This window comes from Thamnophis elegans, unplaced genomic scaffold, assembly GCF_009769535.1.
Source record: "Thamnophis elegans isolate rThaEle1 unplaced genomic scaffold, rThaEle1.pri scaffold_169_arrow_ctg1, whole genome shotgun sequence".
Taxonomy (NCBI): Eukaryota; Metazoa; Chordata; class Lepidosauria; order Squamata; family Colubridae; genus Thamnophis; species Thamnophis elegans.
In genome coordinates this window covers 16,746-41,712 of record NW_022473638.1, presented here as the reverse complement: position 1 = coordinate 41,712, position 24,967 = coordinate 16,746, and the positions used below count along the sequence as shown (strand labels likewise).

At 46.5% G+C, this 24,967-nt stretch overlaps 1 protein-coding gene across 1 annotated transcript in view; it reads right to left on the bottom strand.

Annotated features, from left to right (window-relative positions):
- The window catches only part of LOC116523324 (homeobox protein meis3-like), a gene marked incomplete at its 5' end in the record, with an annotated part of 44,307 nt that overhangs the window by 5,061 nt on the left and 14,279 nt on the right, over positions 1-24,967 (bottom strand). Inside the window, 8 exons of the mRNA XM_032238429.1 lie at positions 498-584; positions 1,697-1,755; positions 3,315-3,391; positions 9,440-9,585; positions 12,811-12,922; positions 18,497-18,640; positions 22,024-22,074; positions 23,335-23,385. Coding sequence (XP_032094320.1) covers positions 498-584; positions 1,697-1,755; positions 3,315-3,391; positions 9,440-9,585; positions 12,811-12,922; positions 18,497-18,640; positions 22,024-22,074; positions 23,335-23,385 — 727 coding nt within the window. The remainder of the gene's footprint in view (positions 1-497; positions 585-1,696; positions 1,756-3,314; positions 3,392-9,439; positions 9,586-12,810; positions 12,923-18,496; positions 18,641-22,023; positions 22,075-23,334; positions 23,386-24,967) is intronic.

Genomic DNA, 24,967 nt, shown 5'->3' with positions numbered 1-24,967 from the left:
TATTTTTCCTTCTTTTTTCTCTTTCTCTTCTCTCTCTGTGTGAGTCTGTCTGTGTGTGTGTGTGTTTGTGTGTGTGTGTGTGAGTGGTGGTTTTCCAAAATTTTTGGAACCTCTTCTGTAGGTGTGGCCTGCTTTCTGGTGGAACCTCTTCTAACCAGTTCGGTAGATTTGACGAACCGGTTCTACCGAACTGGTGCGAACTGGTAGGAACCCACCTCTGGGTGGAAATGCCAGCGTGGCAGTGGAGGATTGGGCCACGTGATGGACTTGTGGGTGTGGGGACAAGATCATGAACTTTCAACTGGGTGGGAACCCCAGGAAGCTTTCATATTCGGGTTTTCCACAGTTTGTACCAACATGTCTCTCTTATTAAATTGGAACTTTGAGGAAATCTCTGCCTTGGACTCTGATTTAATTCTGGATGATATTTGGAACGCTGAGACTAGATTGGGCTACCCAGGATAACTTTCTCGAAGAGGTGTGCAATTCTGACTCACCTGGGGGATGAATTGTCATGCGCTGTTGCCCATCCATTACATAGCCTCCCATTTGCTGCCCGTCAGGACTATACGGCGTACCTTGACCTGCTCGGAAGAGAGAAACATTACAGAGGAAAGACAACAGGTAGATGCATCCCCTACTTTTAAGGGTATCCGATTTCTGCAGGCATTTAAAACATAAGGCAGCTTTGGTTGGTTGGGGCATGGGGGCCATCCAACGGCCCCCTGATTGGAAGCTGTTCTCCAAATCAGCCACTTTGGCCTGGTGGTTAAGGCACCAGGCTAGAAACCAGGTGTCAGCGAGTTCTAGTCCCACTTTAGGCATGAAAACTTGGCTGCGTGACTTTGGGCTAATCACTAAGAGAGTGGGAGTTCTAATCCCGCCTCGGGTGTGAAAGCCAGCTGCATGCACCTGGGCCAATCACAAGGAGACAGGGAGTTCTAGTCCAGTGGTAAGATTCAAAAATTTTTACTACTGGTTCTGTGGATGTGGCTTGGTGGGCTTGTTGTAGCTTGGTGGGCGTGGCAGCGGAAGGTTACTGCAAAATCCCCATTATCTCCCAATCAGCTGGTACTCGGGAGGCAGAGAATAGATGGGGGCGGGGCCAGCCAGAGGTGGTATTTGCTGGTTCTCCGAACTACTCAAAATTTCCACTACCAGTTCCCCAGAACTGGTCAGAACTGGCTGAATACCACCTCTGTTTTAGTCCCTCCTCAGCATGAAAGCCGGTTGGATGACTTTGGGCCAACCACCAGGAGACTGGGAATTCTGGTCCCACCTTAGGGATGAAAGCTGGCTGGATGACTTTGGGCCAATCACCAGGAGACTGAGAGTTCTAGTCCCTCCTTAGGCATGAAAGCTGGCTGGGTGATTTTGGGCCAATCACCAGGAGTCTGGAAGTTCTAATCCCACCTTAGATGTGAAAGCCAGCTGGGTAACTTTGGGCCAGTACTTCTCTCAGTCCAACCTGCTTCACAGTGTTGTTGTTGTGGGGTGGTGGGCAAGAAGGAGGAAAGAGTGTTATTGCCATCTTGAAAGAAATAAAATTTAAAAATAAGGCATTACAACCTGTTTGGCCCCCTTTGGCCTTCTGAAAGTGGCTGGAGGGTATAGAGTGGGAAAAGGGCATCCTGGGGAATCAATATATAGAGTGACCCCTTTCCGCAGATTCTTAGTAGAATGGAATCCTTCCTACCTGTGCGATTTGATTGGTCGATCATAGGTTGAACTATGCGCCTTCGGGCATTAATAAACCTGCAGGAGATATAGGGACAGGGATGTTCCACTAGTTAATTGTTCTCATTGTTGAAAGCTGTGTGTATACCTACACCCTAACATATAAAGGCATGTAAATATTAATCCTTGTCCATCTTGAATGTGTAGCAGAGAGAGGAATAGAATAGAATAGAATAGAAAAGAATATAGAATAGAATAGAATATAGAATAGAATAGAATGTAGAATAGAATAGAATATAGAATAGAATAGAATATAGAATAGAATATAGAATAGAATAGAATATAGAATAGAATAGAAAAGAATATAGAATAGAATAGAACACAATAGAGAATAGAATAGAACAGAAAAGAATATAGAATAGAAAAGGAAAGAATATAGAATAGAATATAGAATACAACAGAACAAAATAGAATAGAATAGAATAGAGAATAGAATAGAGAATAGAATAGAGAATAGAATAGAGAATAGAATAGAGAATAGAATAGAGAATAGAATGGAACGGAACAGAACAGAATAGAATATGGAATATGGAATATGGAATGTGGAATGTGGAATGTGGAATGTGGAATATGGAATATAGAATATAGAATATAGAATATAGAATATAGAATATAGAACAGAACAGGAAAGAAAAGAAAAGAAAAGAAAAAAGAAACAAAATGAAAAGAATAGAATAGAAAAGAATATAGAATAGAATACAGAATAGAACAGAATAGAAAAAAGAAAAGAAAAGGAAAAAGAATAGAATAGAATAGAATAGAATAGAAATGAATCTAGGATAGGACAAGACAGGACAGAATAGAATAGAATAGAATAGAATAGAACAACAGAGTTGGAAGGGACCTTGGAGGTCTTCTAGTCCAACCCTCTGCCCAGACAGGAAACCCTACACCACTTCAGACAAATGGTTATCCAATCTCTTCTTAAAAACCTCCAGTGTTGGGGCATTCACAACTTCTGGAGGCAACTTCTGTTCCACTGATTAGTTGTTCTCACTGTCAGGAAATTTCTCCTTAGTTCTAGGTTGCTTCTCTCCTTGATTAGTGTCCACCCATTGCTTCTTGTCCTACAGTCAGGAAGCTTGAGAGTTCACAAGGTTGATGCTGTACGGAACCAAACTGTGACTGAATCTGGATTTTCTGCTTCGGGTACCACAAAGCCCCCTCCCACAAGGGGAACAGGTAGTGAAGAGGATGTTTAGCATCCCAGGCAATCCTATGGACGGACCCTGCTCAAGCATCGCTTATCTGCCATGTCCTGGATAGAACAATAATCTTTTCTGCTGTCCTCACCACTGAGGTGAGCTGCCAATAATCTTTTTCTGCTGTCCTCACCAGTCTCTGCAACCTTGGGCAACTTGGAGATGTGTGGACTTCGACTCCCAGAATTCCCCAGTCATCATGTTCCCAGAATTCCACGGCCACCGATACTTTCAACAGGTCTTGCTGAGTGGGGCCACAGGAAGGATCTCCTCCCCAGGACCAAGGGAATTTTACAACTGGTTGGGGCAGATGAGACGCAGATTCAGCCGAAGGAAGATTTCCTATGTCTTCTCTTCTCCCTTTCTAATCCTTACCAGTTATTGACTTGCAGAATTGTCAATCCAGTGTCCTGGGCTAACTGTTTCTTCTGTTCTTCCGAGGGATAAGGATGCTGCACAGAGAGAAGAGAGAAGAGAAGGTGTTCTCCGAAACGTTGAGCCAACTCTCTTTGCTTCCTGGGTTTCGGAACCCAAGGCCAAAAAGTTGTGCTTTCAAACACAAATGTTTATATTATTACAACTCTTTTTTTAAGCTACAGCAAAATAATAATAATAATAATAATAATAATAATAATAATAATAATAATAATAATAAACTGCCCTACTTGGAAAAGCTTATATCCTCCGACGTTACCTTAACAGTTCCTAGGTCCTTGGTTAGGACTCAAGCTGAGAGAAAATTTTTACAAGATGTTCTATAGATGGCATTTAGATCCTAAAAAGTTGGCTTCTATGTATCCGAATTTACAACCCAAATGCTGGAGATGTGGTTCTCTCGATGCTACATATTATCATATATGGTGGACCTGCCAAAAGGTTAAGGCATTTTGGATAAAAATATGGTGGGTCATGCAAAATGTTTTTAAAAGAAGGATAAAGTTTATTCCTCAGTTATTTTTACTAGGTATATGTACTGACTTTACAGTGGTAGAGACCAATTTGATTCTGCACCTGATAACTGCAGCAAGACTGTTGGTGGCGCAATATTGGAAGAAGGAAGACTTGCCTACAATCCAAGAATGGACATTGAAAGTAACAAACTTAGCCGAGATGGCTAAAATATCGGCATATCTCAAAGATCATTCAAATGAGATATATAAACGAGACTGGAAAAAATGGATTGACTATATACAAAATAAATACGGGACTAAGAAATTCCAGTTAGCCTATGCTTAAGATCAGAAATGATTTAAACTGTTAAAAGTCAGTTCAGTAAGAAGAAGCTAAGGTCAATCTAGAATGTCATTAATTTCTTTATTTCTTTTTTCTCAATAGATTTTAGACTGTGTTAGTTAAAAATCCATACCGTGTACGGGTTCTGGGAAGTCGGGGGGGGGGAAGGAGGAGGGGGGGTGGGGGGGTGGAGGGAGGGAGGGGTACACACATCAAAAAAATTGTACTTCAATGTCTTAATGATTGACAAATGATGACATATTTGTGTTTTTTTTAAAAGAAAAATAAAAAAGTTCTGTTTTAAAAAAAAGGACTCAAGCTGTTGAGCTACCAATCAGCCCCAAAGGCTGTGAATCTCACCACGCAATAATAACCACATAAAAATAATAATAATAATAATAATAATAATAATAATAATAATAATAATAATAATTCCTTCCCTCTTCCTTCATTCTGTATTGCTTGCCTTGTCTCCTGAGGAATGTGGGATATCATGTATGGGGAAGACACAACAGCTCTGCAGAGAGGCGTGTCCTGGAAAGAGAATGATGGGCCCCCAACTCTTTCAGTTCTTGTGCAGCAGAAAAAGAGAGAGGGAAGGGAGGGGAGAAACGAGAGGAGGAGAAGAGAGAGAGAGGGAAGAGGAGGAGGAAGAGAAAGAAGAAGAAGAAGAAGAAGGAGAAGAAGACGAAGAAGAAGAAGAAAGAGAATGAAGAAGAGAAACAGGAGGAGGAGAAAGAAACAGAGAAGGAGAGAGGAAGAAGAGGAGGAGAAAGGGAAAAGAGGAGGAAGAAAGAGAAAAAGGAGCAGGAAGAGGAGGAGAAAGAGGAGAAAGAAAGAAAGAAAGACAGAAAGAGAGGAAGAAGAGAAGGAGGAGAAAGAGAAACAAAGAGAGAGAAAGAGAGAAAGAAGAGAAGGAGAAAGGAGAAGAAAGAGAAAGGAGGAGGAAGAAGACAGAGAAAAAGGAGCAGGAAGAGGAGAAAGAGGAGAAAGAGAGAGAGAGAGAGAGAGAGAGAAGAGGAGGAGGAGGAGAAGGAGAAGGAGAAAGAGGAGGAGGAAGAAGACTAAGAGGGGGAGCAGGAGAAGGAGAAGGGAAATGACTTCTTACTCCTTGACTGGAGGAGGTGGACCTCATCCTGGCTTCCTCTCCTTCCCTCCCCGCCCAGCCTTTCAGTTGCCAGCTCAGATGATGGATGAGCCAGTCTGGGCTCAGAGGTCACAGCCAGACCTCCCTAACGCCCCTCTCCATCTGACAACCAGGTGATGGATGAGCAAAGGTCCTCCCGGACCTCAGAGGTCACCAGGAGTGGGGCACCAGCCGGGGGACGAATTCCAAGTCTTGGATCATTACCCCCTCTTAGGTTTTTGATACCTTGGCCTTCATCTCCCCTCGAGTTTCCAATCCAGCTGGGGCTTCCCCTTGGAAATGGGGTTGTCCACCAATGGGGACAATGCCTCCATCAACTACTGTCCGTGTTTGGCCTGCTGCAAACATCGGGACTGCCACTCTAGATAGGGAGATAGGACAGCGCTCCAGAAGGTCAACATCATCAGCGAGCTGCACTGGCTACCTATTAGTCTCCAAATCCGCTTCAAGGTGCTGGTCGCTACCTATAAAGCCCTACATGGCATCGGACCTGGGTAACTGAGAGACCGCCTCCTGCCGATTACCTCTCTCAGACCAATTAGATCGCACAGGTTGGATCTCCTCCGGATTCCATCTGCCAGCCAATGTCGGCTGGCGACTCCCCGGGGGAGAGCCTTCTCTGTTGCAGCTCCAGCCCTCTGAAACGAGCTCCCTGTTGAGATCCGGACCCTTACTACCCTCCCGGCCTTCCGCAAAGCCACCAAGTCCTGGCTGTTCCAGCAGGCTGGGGGGAGCTGAGAAGCATCTACCTCCATAGAAATTGTGAATGTTGGTTTTGTTTTTAATATGTTGTCTTTGTCTTGTTTCCCCCCTTTCCCTTGTCTTTTGTGAGCCGCCCGGAGTCCTCCGGGAGTGGGCGGCATACAAGATAGATAGATAGATAGATAGATAGATAGATAGATAGATAGATAGATAGATAGATAGATAGATAGATAGATAGATAGATAGATCAATCAATCAATCAATCAATCAATCAATCAATCATTGCCCAGAGGATCCTTGATTGTCCTCTCCCCTTTTGGGAAGAGCTTTATTTCCATTTCCATTTCCATTTATTGAATTTATAGGTCACCCAATCCCGGAGGATTCCGGGCGGCTTACAGAAATAAGAAACATTAAAAAGGGTTAAAACAGATAAGATATAACAAATTGAAAACAACAACAACAACAACATGCACCCAGTCTAAGCGGGGCTGGACCTCAATCCAGAGGTCAACAGCTCCAGGCCTGCCGGAAAAGCCAGGTTTTGATAGCTTTATGGAAGGCCATGAGAGTGGGTAGGGTCCGGATCTCTGGGGGTAGTTCGTTCCATAGTCCCGCTGCCTTAAGAAATTTCTGTTTCCGTTAGTTGGCAATTGCTAAAACCAATCCCACGTGAAAAAGTATTCTTGATTTTAATTGTCAATTTATTTATTCCTGCACATTGTAATACTTATTCATTTATATATCTCTTTTTTCCCACTGCTGTGCAAACACAATTCCAGCAGCTGCTTACATGTGTAAAATTAAATATATATTATACTCCCTTTCAAATAGCCAACAAAATATTTCTGGTTTTAATTCCATATCTTGCTTTACGATTACTTCTAACCACTAACTTCTGAATAGCTACTTGGACCGACCTAAGTACTAATTCATAATTTCATATCCAGTCACATGGGCAGCAAGCCACTCCCATCCAGTCACATGGGCAGCAAGCCACTCCCATCCGGTCACATGGGTGGCAAGCCATTCCCACAAAGGAGGCCACACCCACAGAATAGGTTCCAACGATTTTTGAAACCCACCACTGGTACAGGGCAATAAAAACAAGGACAAAGAGACTGAAAAACAGCTTCTATCCCAGGGCAGGAACTACAATGAATTCTACTGTATGGTGCAATATTAATACAATATCAGGGGTTTTTAATTCAATTGCATAGAATGTGAAGGATGTGGGCTTTTGTTTTATTTATTTTTTATGGATAATGTACACTGAAGATGGCCTTTCATTTCGTTGTACGAGATGCAATGACAATAAAGTAAACCAAAACCAAAAAAAATCCAAAACTAGAAATGCAACATCAGTTGCTCTTATCCATTTTAGCCATGGCGAATTTTCTCCCTAAAGGAAGCTGGTTAATTTAAGAGTTCAGAGTTTATCCCGCCCTGTTCGGATGCTGGGACTCCCGGGGAAGGAAGACCAGCTGCCTAAATGATTTGGGCCTGCGGGGTTGATGGCTGATGGGCTCTGCTCCTGCAGGGAGGGAGGGTGTAGCTTCCTGTCAGCCCAGCGTCCTTTCGCTCTTGGCTGAACGACTTGCTCACCTCCATCTATGTCACAACTGTTTGGGGTGAGGTGGAGGAGGGGGGGGGCTCCTATCACCCAGAGAGTAACCGAAATTGGAGAAGGCTGCCAAATTGAGGAGAATTAGTAAGATGGCTGGCCGGCTGAATGTACTGTGGATGAAGGTAGGTAGAAAGATTAGATGAGAGATAGAAGGTAAGTAGGTAGGTAGGTAGGTAGGTAGGTAGGTAGGCAGGCAGGCAGGCAGGCAGGCAGGCAGGCAGGCAGGCAGGCAGGCAGGCAGGCAGGCAAATGTAGATAGATAGGTAGGTAGGTAGGTAGGTAGGTAGGTAGGTAGGTAGGTAGGTAGGTAGGTAGGTAGGCAGGCAGGCAGGCAGGCAGGCAGGCAGGCAGGCAGGCAGGCAGATAGGCAGATAGGTAGATGATAGAAAGATAGACAGACAGACAGACAGACAGACAAATAGATAGGAGAGAGAGAGAGAGAAAGAAAGAGATAGATACATAGATAGACAGACAGACAGATGATAGGATGGATGGCAGACAGGAAGGATGGTAGATGATAGATTATAGAAGATAGATGGATATATGATGGATGGATGGCTAGAGATAGATGATAGATAGATGATAGATAGATGATAGATAGATAGATAGATAGATAGATAGATAGATAGATAGATAGATAGATAGATAGATAGATGTGGGTAGGTAGGTAGGTAGGTAGGTAGGTAGAAGAGAAAGAGATAGGTAGGTAGGTAGGTAGGTAGGCAGGCAGGCAGGCAGGCAGGCAGGCAGGCAGGTAGGCAGGCAGGCATATAGATAGATAGGTAGGTAGATAGGTAGGTAGGTAGGTAGGCAGGCAAGCAGGTAGGCAGGCAGGCAGGCAGATAGGCTGATAGGTAGATGATAGAAAGATAGACAGACAGACAGACAAATAGATAGGAGAGAGAGAGAGAAAGAGATAGATACATAGATAGACAGACAGATGGTAGGATGGATGGCAGACAGGAAGGATGGTAGATGATAGATTATAGAAGATAGATGGATATATGATGGATGGATGGCTAGAGATAGATGATAGATAGATTATAGAAAGAAAGATAGATAGATAGATAGATAGATAGATAGATAGATAGATAGATAGATAGATAGATAGATGTGGGTAGGTAGGTAGGTGGGTAGGTAGATAGATAGGTAGATGATAGATAGATAGACAGACAGACAGACAAACAGACCACCCATCATTCTGTTTCCCCCCAACCCCATCCATCCAGACCTCAGGGCAATGAAGGAGGGTTTTGAATCTCAGCATAGGAAGTTTGCATGCACTCATGGCCAATCCTGACCTCGATGACTGAGAATCTCCGTAGAGATTTGGTCAATAAACAAATGGGTTGTAAGTCGAGGACTGCCTACAACGTACCAATAATCATTAAGAGAAAATGAATGGATGCCTGTGGCAGGGCAGGGCAAAGCCTCCTCCCCCCCCCCGCCCCGCTCCCTTACCCGTTGCTGCCTCCTTCACCAGCCTCCCCCTCCCCTCCCTGCCAAGGCTGTTCGGGGTAATTGGCCAGAATTGATTACTCTTCACCAGCCTCTAATAGCTTTATAGCTCCTTCAATTAGCCACTAATTGGCCTGCGCTCATTAACTTTCCTTTGTTTAACTAACCAGGGAGAGGCACTATCTAATTGCCTGGCAGACAGGAAGCGGTTGGGCGGTGGGCATGGGAGGATATCTCTGCTTAGCCTGGATGCCCACCAAGGGCCTTCTGGGTTGTAACACCCACCCGCCCACAACCTGGACTTCAGACCACCAGCGCTATCTGAGTTCTTACCGACAAGTGTTGAAAAAGCCACGCGCGCATAATATTCGTGGCCACCTTAGGGAAAATCCCACGTTTCTTGTTTCTCTTCTTGTCCCGATCCAGGTCATCGTCTTCTCCCGTGCTGGGGGAGGCCACGCTGTTATCCAGGCAATCCCCTGCGAGGGGTGGAGGGGGTGGAGGGAAGGGGAGGGAAGAGGAGACGGGGGAAATAGAAGAGGGGAGGGGAGGAGAAGAGGGAAACGAAGTAGAGAAAAGTAAGGGAAAGAGGGGAGTAGGGTGGGGAGGAGAAGAGAGTAAGGAAAAAGTGGGCAGAAGAGGAAAGGAAGAGAATGGGAAGAAAATAAAAGAGGAGGAGTGGAAAGAAGAGAAGAAGAGAGAAAGGGGAAAATGGAGAGAAGAGGAGAAGAAGAAGGAAAAAGTGGGAAGAAGAGAAAAGGAAGAGAAGGGGAAGAGAAGAGGAAGGGAGGGAAGGAGGAAAAAGTGGAGAGGAGAGAAAAGGAAGAGAAGGGAATAAAAGAGGAAAGAAGAGAAAGGGAGAGAAGAAAAGAAAAAGGGAGAAATGAAAAAGTAGAGAGGAGAGAAAAGGAAGAGAAGGGGAAGAAAAGGGAAGGGAATAAGAAGAGAGGAAAGAAGGGAAGAAGAGGAAGAGAAGAGAAAAGGAAGAGAATGGGAAGAAAATAAAAGAGGAGGAGTGGAAAGAAGAGAAGAGAGAAAGGGGAAAATGGAGAGAAGAGAAGAAGAAGGAAAAAGTGAGAAGAGGCAAGGAAGAGAATGGGATAAAAATAAAAGAGGAGGAGTGGAAAGAAGAGAAGAGGAGAGAAAGTGGAAAATGGAGAGAAGAGAAGGAAAAAGTGGGAAGAAGAGAAAAGGAAGAGAGGGGGAAGAGAAGAGGAAGGGAGGGAAGGAGGAAAAAGTGGAGAGGAGAGAAAAGGAAGAAAAGGGAATAAAAGAGGAAAGAAGAGAAAGGGAGAAAGGGAGAGAAGAAAAGAAAAAGGGAGAAAGGAAAAAGTGGAGAGGAGAGAAAAGGAAGAGAAGGGGAAGAGAAGGGAAGGGAATAAGAAGAGAGGAAAGAAGAGAAGAAGAGGAAGAGAAGAGAAAAGGAAGAGAATGAAGAAGAGAAGGGGAAGAGAAGGAGAAGAGAGCTTTAGCTAGATCTCCAAAGGAAACAGCAAAATTCAGATCTTGAACAGTGGGGGTCCTCTTGAAACAGGATGACGCCCTCCAGCTGGGCTGGCACTTGACGGTTGATGGGATCCAGTACATCTGGAATTGGGGGGGGGAGGTGCCCATTGAAAGCTATATGAATGGCAAGCGTTGAAACTCTACCAAGTGTGATCACGGACAGAAGAGGCAGCGCCCTCTCGAGGCCAGCCAGAGGTTCTGCACCCCTCACAGGAGAGCAATAAACCAACATCCTATTCAATTTTCAAACCAGGTTTGTCTTCCCTTCATCAGCTGCCCCACAGAGGCCCACAGTTGGCCACGCAATGCAGTGGCAGGAGAGAAACTGGAAAGGCAAACCATCATTGCTTTTCAGGATTCATTTGGCTGGCTGAGTCCCCATCCCGAGAAACCCCTTTGATTTAATGTACAGTGAATTCCTCTCCAACAAAGTCTTTCCTCTCCCGCAGTCTTTCAAGATAGTTCACAATGACCGACGTTTCTCAGACTTGGAGATATTGGCCAGGCCGATATGTTTCAGAGGCCGTAAGACTTGGCAAGAATGCAGGAATGAACGAATGGTCTCCTGCAAACTCCACTCCCCTTTTGCCCCTCTTTTATTTCCTCGGGGGGGGGGGGGCTTCACCTCCCAAGGAAGGGGAAGTGAACGGGCTTCCCATGGGAGGACCTCATGTGCCTCCCCAACCTCTTCACTCTCCAAGCTCTTCTGATAAACTAGTGGTAAATAGTTGACTGACAAGGAGCCCGTTTCCCAAGCTTCAATCATTTCCCCCGGCTGCTTTTGTCCCTGCGCAGCCAACAATCTTGGCAGCTTGAAATTGAACAACCTGTATAAGGGATGGTTTTTATTCCTGCTGATTTTTTTTTTTTTTAAATCGTTCAAACTGGGTCATTTCCACACTCCAAAAAAGAGAAAACGCCATGTATGGTTGGAACTTCTGCTGTGTAACAAGCACTTTGCTTGTCCTACCTAACAAGTCTCAAGTCCAAGTTTTTTCTTCCTTCTGACAATTCCAACCCCCTCCAACAGCTGCTTCGCTCTTATATCCTCTGGCTAAAAATGTGCTTAAAAGCCTTGCCTGGAGGGGATGTAAATTATGCATCCCTCAGGCCTCCTCATCAGCCCCTATATGAGCGCTGACCCTACCCTGATTCTTTCTAACACCCCCCCCCCCCAAGAAGTTGTGCAAAGTCACACAACTGGAGCGGGCATGTAAGAGAATCAGAAAAACGGCACAACTCTTCATCAGAACATCCTTAGTCACTTTGGGAGGTATGGACTTCAACTCCCAGAATTCCCCAGCCGTTAGCCACTTTGGGAGGTATGGACTTCAATTCCCAGAATTCCCCAGCCGTTAGCCACTTTGGGAGGTATGGACTTCAACTCCCAGAATTCCCCAGCCGTTAGCCACTTTGGGAAGTATGGACTTCAATTCCCAGAATTCCCCAGAAATTAGCCACTTTGGGAGGTATGGACTTCAACTCCCAGAATTCCCCAGCCATTAGCCACTTTGGGAAGTATGGACTTCAACTCCCAGAATTCCCCAGAAATTAGCCACTTTAAGTGGTATGGAATTCAACTCCCAGAATTTTCCTACTGGCTAAAGCAGAGGTCTTCAAACTTGGCAACTTTAAGACTTGTGGACTTCAACTCCCAGAATTCTACAGCCAGCTGGCTGTAGAATTCTGGGAGTTGAAGTCAACAAGTCTTAAAGTTGCCAAGTTTGAAGATCTCTGGGTTAAGACTTATCCTTATCCCCCACTTTGTATAAAATATCCCCTTCTCCTACCGTCATCACCATCCTCTTTTAATGATTTTATAATCCCTTGCGTGGTGGAGTCTGGGTAACTGACTGGAGCTGAGTGTTTACTGGCCGGATGCCCTCCTCTGTCGCCGATGCGGAGTTTTTTCCCCCAGCAGATATATTCTCAGTGCACCCAGAGAGAGAAATATCTGCCTCTATCGAACTCACAGCCTGTTGATTGTGAGGCAAGAGCTCCACCTTTAGGCCACCACACCATTCCCTTTCTCCTGACGTCTTTCCCTGAAAATAAGACCCGGTCTTATATTTTTTGGGGGGGGGTTCCGAAAGAGCCATTAGGTCTTATTTTCGGTGAAACACGGTATGTGCATTTTGCACTCTCGTAGTGAAAATGGAAGCCTTCCACCGCCTCCTTCTGCACCCTCCTTCTGGTACCTTGGTCACTGCAGTTATCTCCACTTTGGGAGGCAATCCCACCACTGGAGGGTCCCGGCGTCCCTGAGGGCGTTGACCCCGTCTCATCGTGGTCTCGGATCCAGGAGTTGCTCTGCACACACAAAGAGAATGGTGCTGTCAGGATTCCAAATAGCACCCAAAATTAAATCAGAGTCCAAGGCAAAGTATTGCTCTAAGATCCAATTGATGAAGAGAGACATGTTGGCACATCTGGGGAAACCCGAATCTGAAGGCTTCCCGGTTTTCCCCACCCAGTTGAAAGTTCAAGATCTCACCCCCACGCCCACAAGTCCATCCCATGGTCCGATCTTCCACTGCCATGCTGGCAGCTTCCACCCATCCAGGCCTCCTCCGGGTGCCGTCAACCGGAAAATGCCACCTGACGGCTCCCCGGGAAAGGGCCTTCTCTGTTGCTGCGCTGGCCCTGTGGAACGATCTACCCGCAGAGATCCGGACCCTTCCCACTCTCCCGGCCTTCCGTAAAGCCGTCAAGATCTGGCTGTTCCAGCAGGCCTGGGGCTGTTGATTGATATCCAGCCCCGCTTAGATGGAATGGGTGATGTGGAATTTTAACATTGTATTTTCTATTTTTAAATTTTAAATGTTTTTTGTCTTGTTGTGAGCCGCCCAGAGTCCCAATGGGAGTGGGCGGCATACAAATTTTATTAAACTTGGAAACAGTTCCGGTCAGGTGCAGAGATGCAGAGACAAAGGATGACCTTGGTTTTCTAGAAAGAATGTTGTTATGACTACATATCATCTAACTCCGTACAATCCCTCCTCCCATTTTTTCCCACCATAGAAAACGCATAGCAGAATAATAGAAAATGTGGCAGGCCAAAGATCCAAAAGAAAAGATGGCTGCAGGCCTGACAGGTGAATCCTTCACAGAGACCAAACCCTGGGGTTCAAGTCATCCAATTTGGGTCCCTCCCCAATATTAAAAAAAAAAAAAAAACCCCAGATGTTGAGACTCCAAAACAGGGGATGGCAACTTTAAACACTCAAAGAGCCACAAAGCTCCTAACCGGAAGCCCCCCCCCCCCCAATTGAATTCTGGAGCCGACCGGAAGTCCCTATTTTTCTACTTGCATTTTTTATCTGCTTTCGAACTGCTAGGTTGGCAGAAGCTGGGACAAGTAACGGGAGCTCACTCGGTTACGCGGCGCTCGGGATTTGAACCGGCGAACTGCCGACCTTTCCTGATCGACAAGCTCAGCGTCTTAGCCATTGATTCATTCGAGTAGTCCTACCCAATTCCTGCACCCGTTCGTCATCAGTGAGGCTATCGCTCCTCCGACAGCTACAGCCTCACCTGATGAATTTCTGCCTACCACCCAGCAGTGGAAAACACAGGAAAACTTCCCTGATTTGGGGGGGGGGGGTGCTCCCACCCTCCTTCTCTCCTAGCCCCCCCTGCTCTCTCCCCCACCTCTTTCAAGAGGGCTGCTGCAGCCTTCATAGGGATTTCCCCCTCCCCACCGCAATCCCCACGGGTCATTATCTTGGGCCCCCCTCCTCATTTCAACCCATTGAACTGAGTTCAAAGGGGTACAAAGGGGGGGTCTGCGGGTTGCTCTGGGGAGGAACCAGCAGCTACCGAAGGGTCTCGGGTTGCAGCCCACCCCCCACCCCTGGCCAGGTGGGGGGGTGGGGGAGAGCTTTCCCCCAGCCCCGCTGCCCTGCCTGATTAACCCGCCGCCGGCTGATCACAGGAGTCCCGCAAAGACGGGGCAGGGGGTTCAAGGGGTTAAGGAGCTGAGGCTTTAGAGGAGGGGGATTCGGCACTTGCAGCCCATAGTAAATGGGGAAAGGCGGAGGGGGACATGGGGTGGGTGGGTCAGGGGGTCGCTGTTAGGAGCTCTGGGAAGCGAAGGGAGCAACACTCCCAGTTAATGAAGACCAGACCCAACGGCTTCACTTGGAGCCCCTTGATCAGTGCCTGGGCAATTGAGCCCCCCTCCCTCTGCGATATCCCATCGCCCCTTAAAAAGGGACAGGGCTCCCGGACCCACGCAGCAAGAGGGGTTTTTGAAGCGGAAGGGGGTTTTAAGGGAGTGGGATTCACACGGTTGGCACAGAGTCACCCAGCTGGCTTTCGTGCCTAAGGCAGAACTAGAACTCCCAGTCTCCTGGTCATTGGCCCAAAGTCACCCAGCCAGATTGTATGCCTAAAACCGGACTAAAATTCACCACATCCTGGTGATTGGCGCAGAGTCACGCAGCTGGCTTTCGTCCCTAAGACGGAACTAGAACTCCCAATCTCCTGGTCATTGGCCCAAAGTCACCCAGCCAGATTGTATGCCTAAAACCGGACTAGAATTCACCACTTCCTGGTGATTGGCGCAGAGTCACGCAGCTGGCTTTCGTGCCTAAGGCGGAACTAGAACTCCCAGTCTCCTGGTGATCGGTCCAAAGTCACCCAGCCAGATTGTATGCCTAAGGCTGGACTAAAATTCACCGCTTGCAGGTGACTGGCGCAGAGTCACCCAGCTGGCTTTCGTGCCTAAGGTAGAACTAGAACTCCCAGTCTCCCGGTGATCAGCCCAAAGTCACCCAGACAGATTATATGCCTAAAGCCAGACTAGAATTCACCACCTCCTAGTCATTGGCCCAAAGTCACCCAGCCAGATTGTATGCCTAAAACCGGACTAGAATTCACCACTTCCTGATGATTGGCGCAGAGTCACCCAGCTGGCTTTTGTTCCTAACACGGAACTAGAACTCCCAGTCTCCTGGTGATCGGCCCAAAGTCACCCAGACAGATTTTATGCCTATGGCAGGATTAGAACTCAGCTTCTCCTGTGAGTCACCCCAAACCACCCAGCTAGGTTTCATGCCTAAGGTGAAACTCGAACTCCCAGCCTCCTGCTTTCGAGCCTGACGCCTGAACCAGTAGATCACACTAGCATTCGGTTGGGAACGGAAACGTCGGTATTTTTCAAACCAATCGTATTTTGTTCATTGTCTGAAATCAAACAAACATCCAGACTTGGATCTGAAGTCTTATTTGAAAGGCCGAAGTGAGCCTGGCTTTTCAAATCAAATAATAGATTTAAAAAAAAACACAGATTCCTGGAATTTAAAGGAGCCTCTCTGATCAACAGAAGTATATCTTTGAAAAGGGTGGCGGGTGGGAGGGGTGGAAAATAGCAAACCCAGGTAGTCCTCGACTTATGACCACAACGACGGCCCAAATTTAACCTAAACTAATCACTTGAATCACACCACGGAACAACTTTGAACCGTGGTTAGTTGAGTTTTACCCCTTTCCTTGCGACCGTTGTGAAGTGAATCACGGCCGTTGGTACGTTTGTCACGTGGCCGTTAAACGAATCTGGGTTTCCCCGTTAACTTTGCTTGCCAGAAGGGGATCACGTGACCTCCCCGGGGGGGACGACGACCGTCGTAAAGATGAGTCAGTTTGTCCAGCATTTGAATATAAACCAAGTGACCATGTGGATGCTACAACGGTCGTAAGTGTGAAAAAGGGGGCCTAACTTTGGAAGGTCACTAAATGAACCGTCGTAGGTTGAGGACTGCCTGTATTAAGACAGCTGCCTGAAAAAGAGGCTTTTAAGCAAAACTTAATGCAGCTCATTTCTTTAGGATTCCAGCTGTTTTGTTCCCGTGTTCGGTACCCAGCTTGGAAATCCGCTCTCTGAAATGGCCAGGAAGGGCCTTTTCCTCCCCACGTTGCCCCTCCTCTCCTGTATCTCTTCTCCCCCCCCCAAAAAAAAGCCCCTCTGCCCCCTCAAATCCTCCCAACAATCAGCCCCATAGCCTGCGGGTGCATTAAAAATTCAGGCAAGTCGCTCGCAGCCAAGAAAACTACTTCGATGCATTAGCGTGCTTGGAAGAGAAAAAAAGAGGGGAGGGGGAGAGGGGGGAATTTGTGGTAGGGGGGAAAGAATTGAGGGGTGGGAGAGACCACACTGGCCAACCACGTCTCCTTCATTACCAGCTGACTGTCAGGGGTGATTAATTTACAAGCCCCTGACCCTTTTCTTTGCAACTTATGAATGTTGCAAGAGTGGAGATGGTGATTCTCTCTCTGTTTCTCTTTCTCTCTTTCTCTCTGTCTCTCTCTGTTTCCATCTCTCTCTCTCTCTCTCTTTCTCTCTCTCTCTCTCTATCTCTTTCTCTTGCTCTGTCTGTGTGCATGTTTGCGTTCGTATATATGTGTGTATGTGTCTGTCTGTGTCTGTCTCTCTTCTTAGCTCTCTCTCTTCCTCTCTCTTTCTCTTTCTGTCTCTCTGTCTCTCTTGTCTCTCTCTGTGTCACTGTCTCTCTCCCTTATCTCTCTGTCTCTCTGTCTCTCTCTCTCTCTCTTGTCTTTCTTTCTCTCTGTCTCTCTCTGTGTCACTGTCTCTCTGTCTCTCTCTCTTGTCTTTCTCTCTCTCTCTCTCTCTTGTCTTTCTGTCTCTCTGTCTCTCTCTCTTGTCTTTCTGTCTCTCTGTCTCTCTGTGTGTCACTGTCTCTCTGTCTCTGTCTCTCTGTTTCTTTCCCTGTCTCTGTCTCTCTGTCTGTCTCTCTCTGCGTCCCTCTGTGTGTCTCTGTCTGTCTTTCTGTCTTTCTTTCTTTCTGTCTGTCTGTCTGTCTGTCTGTCTGTCTGTCTCTCTCTCTCTCTCTCTCTCTCTCATGTGTGTGTGTGAAGTCCTGGCAGCCTGGAATAAAGAGGGGAAAAATTTGGCTTCTGTTTGAGAATGAATCACTTTTCTTCTCCAATCAAAATTAGAAATGGAAGCCTCAGCATCTAATAGATCATATTGCTTTGTCCTAACCCTTATCAGTACTACCCTTGGACCCTCAATGGGAAGGGGGGGGGTGCAGCTTTGAAAAAAGAAAAAGAAAGAGAAGGAAGGAAGAGAATAAAGGGAGGGAGGGAGAGAGACAGAAAGAAAAGAGAAAAAGAAAGAAAGAGAAGGAAGGAAGGAAGAGAATAAAGGGAGGAAGAGAGACAGAAAGAAAGAAAAAAGAAAAAAGAAAGAGAAGGAAGGAAGAGAATAAAGGGAGGGAGGGAAAGACAGAAAGAAAAGAGAAAAAGAAAGAAAGGGAAGGAAGGAAGGAAGAAAGGCAGGGATAGAGACAGAGAGACAGAAAGAAAAAAGAAAAGGAGAAAAGAAATAGAAAGAAAGAGGAAAGAAGGAAGGAAAAAAATAAACGATTGAATAATAAATAAGAACAAAGATGAATAAAGAGAAGCAATAAAGTCATTGTGCGATGGCTGCCCGATCGCTTCTCTTTTGAACGGCCCAACAATACAACAACACACAAACTTGTGTGGCTCAAAAAAAACCCAAACCCACAACCTCCCCCAGAGCCTTTGTGAAAGAAATCCGATTCCTGCCAAAACAAGCACATCTGCTGGGGCCGATAAAGGCTTCCACATGTGGCGTTGCTGTCAGAAGAAAGAGGCATGGAAGTCAGAGGGATTCTCCACCTTTGCAGATGCTGCCATCCGACCCGGCCAAGGGTCCTTCGCGGGGATCGCGGCCCACAGAAACGCCACTTCTGAGAAGGGCGTTTGTTATTTGGGGTCTGCAATTTCTGCTCAAGGGGGGAGGGGGCTATCCATGGCCCCCCCCTCCTGCCTCTGCCCACCCCAGCCCCGGGCAGTTTGCCGTCAAAGTGGGGCTGTTGCCCACCTCGGCTTTGGACCCACCTGGTCGGAAAGACAAGCCCCCCCAAAGTCTTCCAGGTCTGACTTGGATCCTCCGTCTCGGTCGTCGATGACCAGGTCGATGGGCATCTTCCCCTTCAGGCAGGTGATGTAGCGGTGGCAGAAGTTGTCGCAGAGGTCATGAACCTGGAAGAGGAAGGGGAAGGGAAAAGGGAAAGGGAAGGGAAGTAGAGAGGAGAGGAGAGGAAAGGAGAAAAGAAGAGAAGAGAAGGAAAAAGAGAAGGGAAGGGGAAGGGAAGTAGAGAAGAGAGGAAAGGAAAGGTGAAAAGAAGAGAAGAGAAGGAAAAAGAGAAGGGAAGGGGAAGGGAAGAGAAGTAGAGGAGAGAGGAGAGGAAAGAAAAGGTGAAAAGAAGAGAAGGGAAGGAAAAAGGGAAGGGAAGGGGATGGAAAGGAAAGGAAGAAATAAATAAGAAAGGACAAAAGGAAGAAAAGAGGGGGGGAGGAATATTGAATATAGGAAGGAAGGATGGATGGAAGGGAGGAAGGAAAGAGGAAGGAGAGGAGAGGAAAGGAAAGGAAGGGGAAGGGAAAAGGCAAAGGGAAGGGAAGTAGGGAAGAGAGGAGAGGAGACAAGAGCAAAGGAGAAGAGAAGAGAAGGAAAAAGAGAAGGAAAAGAGAAGGGAAGGAGGAAAGAAAGGAAAGGAAGAAGTAAATAAGAAAGGACAAAAGGAAGAAGGGAGGTGGGAAGGAATATTGAATATAGGAAGGAAGGATGGATGGAAGGGAGGAAGGAAAGAGGAAGGAGAGGAAAGGAAAGGAAGGGGAAGGGAAAAGGCAAAGGGAAGGGAAGTAGGGAAGAGAGGAGAGGAGACAAGAGGAAAGGAGAAGAGAAGAGAAGGAAAAAGAGAAGGAGAAGAAAAGGGAAGGGGAAAAGAAAGGAAAGGAAAGGAAGAAGTAAATAAGAAAGGACAAAAGGAAGAAGGGAGGTGGGAAGGAATATTGAATATAGGAAGGAAGGATGGAAGGAAGGAAAGAAGAAGGAGAGGAGAGGAAAGGAAGGGGAAGGGAAAGGGGGAAGGAGAAGAAGAAGAAGGAGGGGGGTCAGTGATGGGAAGAAGATAAAAGAGAAGAGAAACAAAAAGAGAAGGAAAAGAGAAGGGAAGGGGAAAGGAAAGGAAAAGAGAAAGAAAGGGAGAAGAAGGAAAGGAAAGGAAGAAGGGGAAGGAGAACAGAAGAAGATAAGAATCTTTCCAGAACTGACCCGGATATAAATTGCAGAAACAAATATAGAAATGATAGAACTTCTTCTTAAAATCTTCAGTGTCTGCAACTTTGGCAATTTCAGAGCGAGAAAAGGGGGATTATTTGCATTTTCGTTTGTTTGTTTGTTGCCGGAGGAGAATTTGGTTTTTGTTTGGTTTTAAATTCCATCATTGCAGATAAAAAGGTTTCCTCTCCTCCCTAAATAAAATTCTGATTTTTTTTTTGCTTCACTGTTCCAGGAGACATCTCAAAAACATACATTTTTTCCCCAGGACAAAGTGGTGATTATAATTTTACAGAAACATGGAAAAATGCATGGTGTTGTAGCCCGCCAGCGGCCATTGGAGCTGGCATCAGATTCGGACAGTGAGGAGGTTGGGGAGGAACCTGGGCCAGTCCTGGAGTCTGGGGAAGGCTTTGATGAGGGCTCTGTGTCGGAGGCAGAGAGGAGGCCAGGGCCATCTGACAGTTATCAGCTGCCTTCGGAGTCAGACATCAGTGGGGCAGAGGAACAGCTGGAGCCTGTTCCCAGGGTGCGCATGCGCAGAGCTGCCAGACGAAGGGAACAACTAAAGAATAGGGGTCGACTTGGGAGTAAGGCCACAGGTGGACGATGAACGGCCCCTCCCAGAGGGAATAAGAGAGGAGCGAAAGTGGAGTGGAGTTTGCAGGAGACCATTAGTTCGCTTCATTGGTTCGTGACTCTCCGAGACTCCTTGCCAAGTTCTGCAGATATCGGCCTGGCAGCTCTCCAAGCCAGATAAGGTCTGTGACCGTAAATCCTCCCTTGAAAGGCTTTGCCGGAGTTGAATGAGCAGATTTCACAGTCAATTAATAAAAGGGGTTTTTTGTCGGGACAAGGAGTTTGTTTCAGGCTCGGTCAGAACACATGGAGATGAGGCATGGTTAGATACCGCTGGAACATCTGAGGTCTGCTTGCTTTGTAGAAAGGAAAAAGCAAAGGTTCTAGTCCTCATGAGGGCCAGATGGGGCCATTTGAAGTTTTAAGGGCTAGGCATGGGTGCTAAATAACATTTGCAGAGGCTTTTGACCGTTGCCTGGATAGAAAACTCCGTCCAGCTCTTAGGCAACAGAATCAGACGATTCTCATCCAACACTTCCAATGCACGGAAATTTTAAAATGCGAGCGTGCTTCAGAATTGATGCCGTTTGCAGAACATGAACCTGTGTGTGTGGGCTGAAAAAATGCAGGTTTTCATATCTGCAGAATCTTAAATGAGTTTCCACGGAGATCAATCACATACGCTCGCAGCTTTTCTGCTTATAGCAAACCATCACTTGGTCTGTTTTACACCTTGAGTTCTTTGTAAAACAAAATAATACAGACAGGATATAAATAAAATATAAAAGGGAAAAAAAACACAAAGTAAAATCACACAATCTGGGATGTCCTGGGTTCTACTCCCGCCTTTAGGAGACAACTGGGTGGCCTTGGGCCAGCCGCTCTCTTTCAGCCCTAAGAGGTAAGCAATGGCAAAGCACTTTGGAAATCTTGCCAAGAAACTGATTCAAAGGGGACAAACACACATACGCACACATACCATAAAAGAGATTTCCTGCTTTGCTTGCAAAATTGCTAGTCTTGTTTTTTTTTTTAAATTTTTGGAGGGTAGTGGGGAGAACGGAAGGGGAGGGGAGGAGGAGATACGAATCAAATTTCAGAAAGAATCTGTTCTGACCGAGGCCTTCCCAAGAGCCTGAAGCAAATTCCTTGTCCCGAAAAAAAACCCCTTTTATTAATTTATTGTGAATTCTGCTCATTCATATCCAGCAAAGTCTTTCAAGGGAGGATTTACGGTCACAGACCTTATCTGGCTTGGAGAGCTTCCGGGCGGATATCTGCAAAACCTGGCAAGGAGTCTCAGAGAGTCACGAACCAATTAGGCGAACTAATTTGTCTCCTGCAAACTCCACTCCCCTTTTGCTCCTCTTTTATTCCCCCTGGGAGGGGCCATTCATTGTCCACCTGTGGCCTTACTCCCAAGTCGACCCCTGTTCTTTAGCTGTTCATCCGGCAACTCTACGCGTGCGCACACTGGGAACAGGCTCCAGCTGTTCTTCTGCCCCATTGATGTCTGACTCCGAAGGCAGCTGATAACTGTCAGACGGCCCTGGCCCCCTCTCTGCATCCGATGCAGAGCCCTCATCCGAACCTTCCCCAGACTCCAGGACTGGCCCAGGTTCCTCCCCAACCTCCTCACTGTCCGAATCTGTTCCCAGCTCTGCTGGCCGCTGGTGGGCCACAAACAGGGACACGGATCAAACTTCAGAAGAAACCCCCTTACCTTCTCCAACTCCAAGAGATGAAATCTCAGCACCTGAATAGCCTGGATCATCTACAATTACAAAAAAAGGAGAAAGGGGAAAAGTGTGGATTGTGGCTTACCGTGCAAACGTGTGTTTGTTTATTCCAGCGCAACTTCGCAGGACATAATGGCTCAGTTGGAATGAGCTTAGCTGGGTCTTAAGGTTTTAATCCAGGGAAATTCACAATGTTCAACAAGAACCATCACGAATTAAAGTGTCAAGAGCCGTGATGGCAAACCTATGGCACGCAGGCTGGAAGTGGCACGCAGAGCCATCTGTTTTCCGGTGCGCCAGCCAGCTGGTCTTGACGCATGCATGCACACTGGCCACCTGCTCTTCCGGTTTCTGGCACACATGTGCACGCAAAGACCAGCTGGCTATGCGCACATGCGCATGCCGGAAAACAGAAGAGCAGCTGCCTGGTGCGCGCATGTGCTCCCCTTTCAGCATTCAGTGCTGAAAAGTTTCACCAACAATGGTCTAGAAAGACAGATGTGATCCCTGCATCTCACCAGCCTAGAGAAGGAAATAGCTTTGGGGTAGTTTTGAAGCTGATCTCAAAGATAGGTTAGAATATCAGAAGAACAGAGTTGGAAGGGACCTTGGAGGTCTTCTAGTCCAACCCCCTGCTCAAGCAGGAGACTCTCTACCAGTTCAGGCAAATATCCAATCTCCTCTTCTAAACCTCCAGTGGTGGAGCACACACAACCTCTGGAGGCAAGTCGTTCCACTGGTGAATTGTTCTCACTGTAACGAAATTTCTCCTTAATTCCAGATTGCTTCTCTCCTGGATTAGTTTCCACGCATTGCTTCTTGTCCTGCCTTCAGGGGCTTTGGAGAACAGGTTGACCCCCCCCCCCAATCTCTTCTTTGGGCAGCCCCTCAAATATTGGAAGACTGCTATCACGTCACCCTTAGTCCGTCTCTTTAATTGGCCATTTTAAGCTTCTCTAGGCAAACAGGAATCCCGGATCCAGATGTTTTGGAAACTATTCTAGGTAGTGATTCTCCACTTTGACACACAGGAAGATGGGTAGACTTCAACTCCCAGAATTCCCCAGCCAGTCCTGCGGATGGACAGATGGATAGATGGATGTATAAAGAGGAGGGACCGATTCACCCGGACAGAGAAATGAAAAGGGGGATCATTACGAGGGAAAAAGAGAAATAAAGAGAGAATAAAAACAAAGTTGGACGAAGGATAACACTTCGCAGGGGGCGGGGGAAATCACTTCTTTGTTTTGTTTTGTGTTGTTTTTTTTAAAAAAGCAAGCAAGTAGCATCCTTACCAAATTATCCAGTTCAGGATTGGAAGAAAATAAAGGTTTTTCTGTCCTAACCTAAAAAAAAAAAGAGAGAGAGAGAGAGACATGGGGAAGGTAGGAGCAGGGACGGAGAAAGAGAAGAGAAGGAGCGTTAGTAAGGGGGAAACACCACAGGGGGAAATCTAAGCCGTGCATTGTTGGAAAGAAAGAAAAAAAGGGGAAATAAAACCTGAAATAAAATCTGTTTCTCTCATTTCCTAGGAAAATAATACTAATAATAATAATTTTTTAAAAACCCCGTAAAACAAATGGCAAACGAAGTGACATTTCCCCTCCTTGCAGAATTCCAGCTGGGGGGGGGGGGGGAATCTGCGCATTTCGCTTTCCAAAGTTGTCTTTTTCTCCACTGCTTTTGGTAAAATTCCTCCAAGTTTGCTCACACGTGCGTGCGCGCACACACACACACATCCTGTTCGAAACACAAGGTCCGTTTTCTCTCCGTCTGATCAAATCCCTGCGGTGGGGAATCTCATCCATCCAGGGATTCTTGGATGCTTCCGACCGAAGGGAGGGTATCAAACCTCCAAAAAGCATCTCTTGTCCAGTTTTTCTTAACTTGGGCAACTTTAAGGTGGGTGGACTTCAACTCCCATAATTCCCCAGCCGGCTGGGGAATTCTGGGAGTTGAAAATCCACCCATCTTAAAGTTGTCCAAACTGAGAAACACACTGGTCTATAACAGGGGGTCTCCAAGCTTTCCAGCTTCGTGAACTGATGGGGGTAGGGATGGGAAGAGAGGATGGATCCATGCTGGATCCATGTGCATGGTGGGTGAGCATACACACACACACAGCTCCATTTGCATAAGCTGGTGCACCTGTCCCTCATGCAAATGGAGTTGCCGGTCTTCTCACCTGTCGCTTCCGTGGCCCAGTTCTGAATGGACCCCAGCCCCGTAGTGGGCTGCATCCATGGTTTGGGGACCCCTAATCTATAAGGTCTATTTCTATTTTTTTATTATTTTTACAAAAAAAAGCACTCAAGGAAGCCAAGAGGCTAAATCTCCGTCTTTGAATTGGCTTCGTCTGTAAAATAAATAAAATAAATAAAAACCCAGTCCGGTCAATTGCAAAAAAGAAAGAAAGCCAGATTCTCCCTCAAGGACAAAACCATTTGTAAAACAGGAGCTTCAAATCCTCTTTTTTCTTTTTCTTTTTAAAGGACTTGGGAGAATTGCAAAGCAACGGGGGCCTGTTTAGCCTTCCAACCCATACTCATGCCCAAGCAAGGATGCTGTGTGTTTCCATCGCTCACTTTTTTTGTGTCGGGCATTTTTAAAGCATCTTGCGAAACTACATTTAAACTTAGGTTTCAAATCCTTGCAGGGAAAGATTTAGCTGTTCCCCCCCCCCCCCCGCTTTTTCAGAAAGCTCTCAACCCTCTTTCCCTCCTCCCCTTAAACCCCGTTTTCCAATCTAAAGAACATAAAGGTAAAACTATCATTATTCCATCTTCTAACCTACGAATGCCCTTTGCCTTGTTCCAGGCACAGAAACTGGTAGTTTTTTTTTTGCTAAAGCCAAACTCAGCCTGGGCAAGCGAGGGAGAATTCGGCTTTGAGACGTTTGATGGATGGATTGGGGTTAGCAAGCCGATG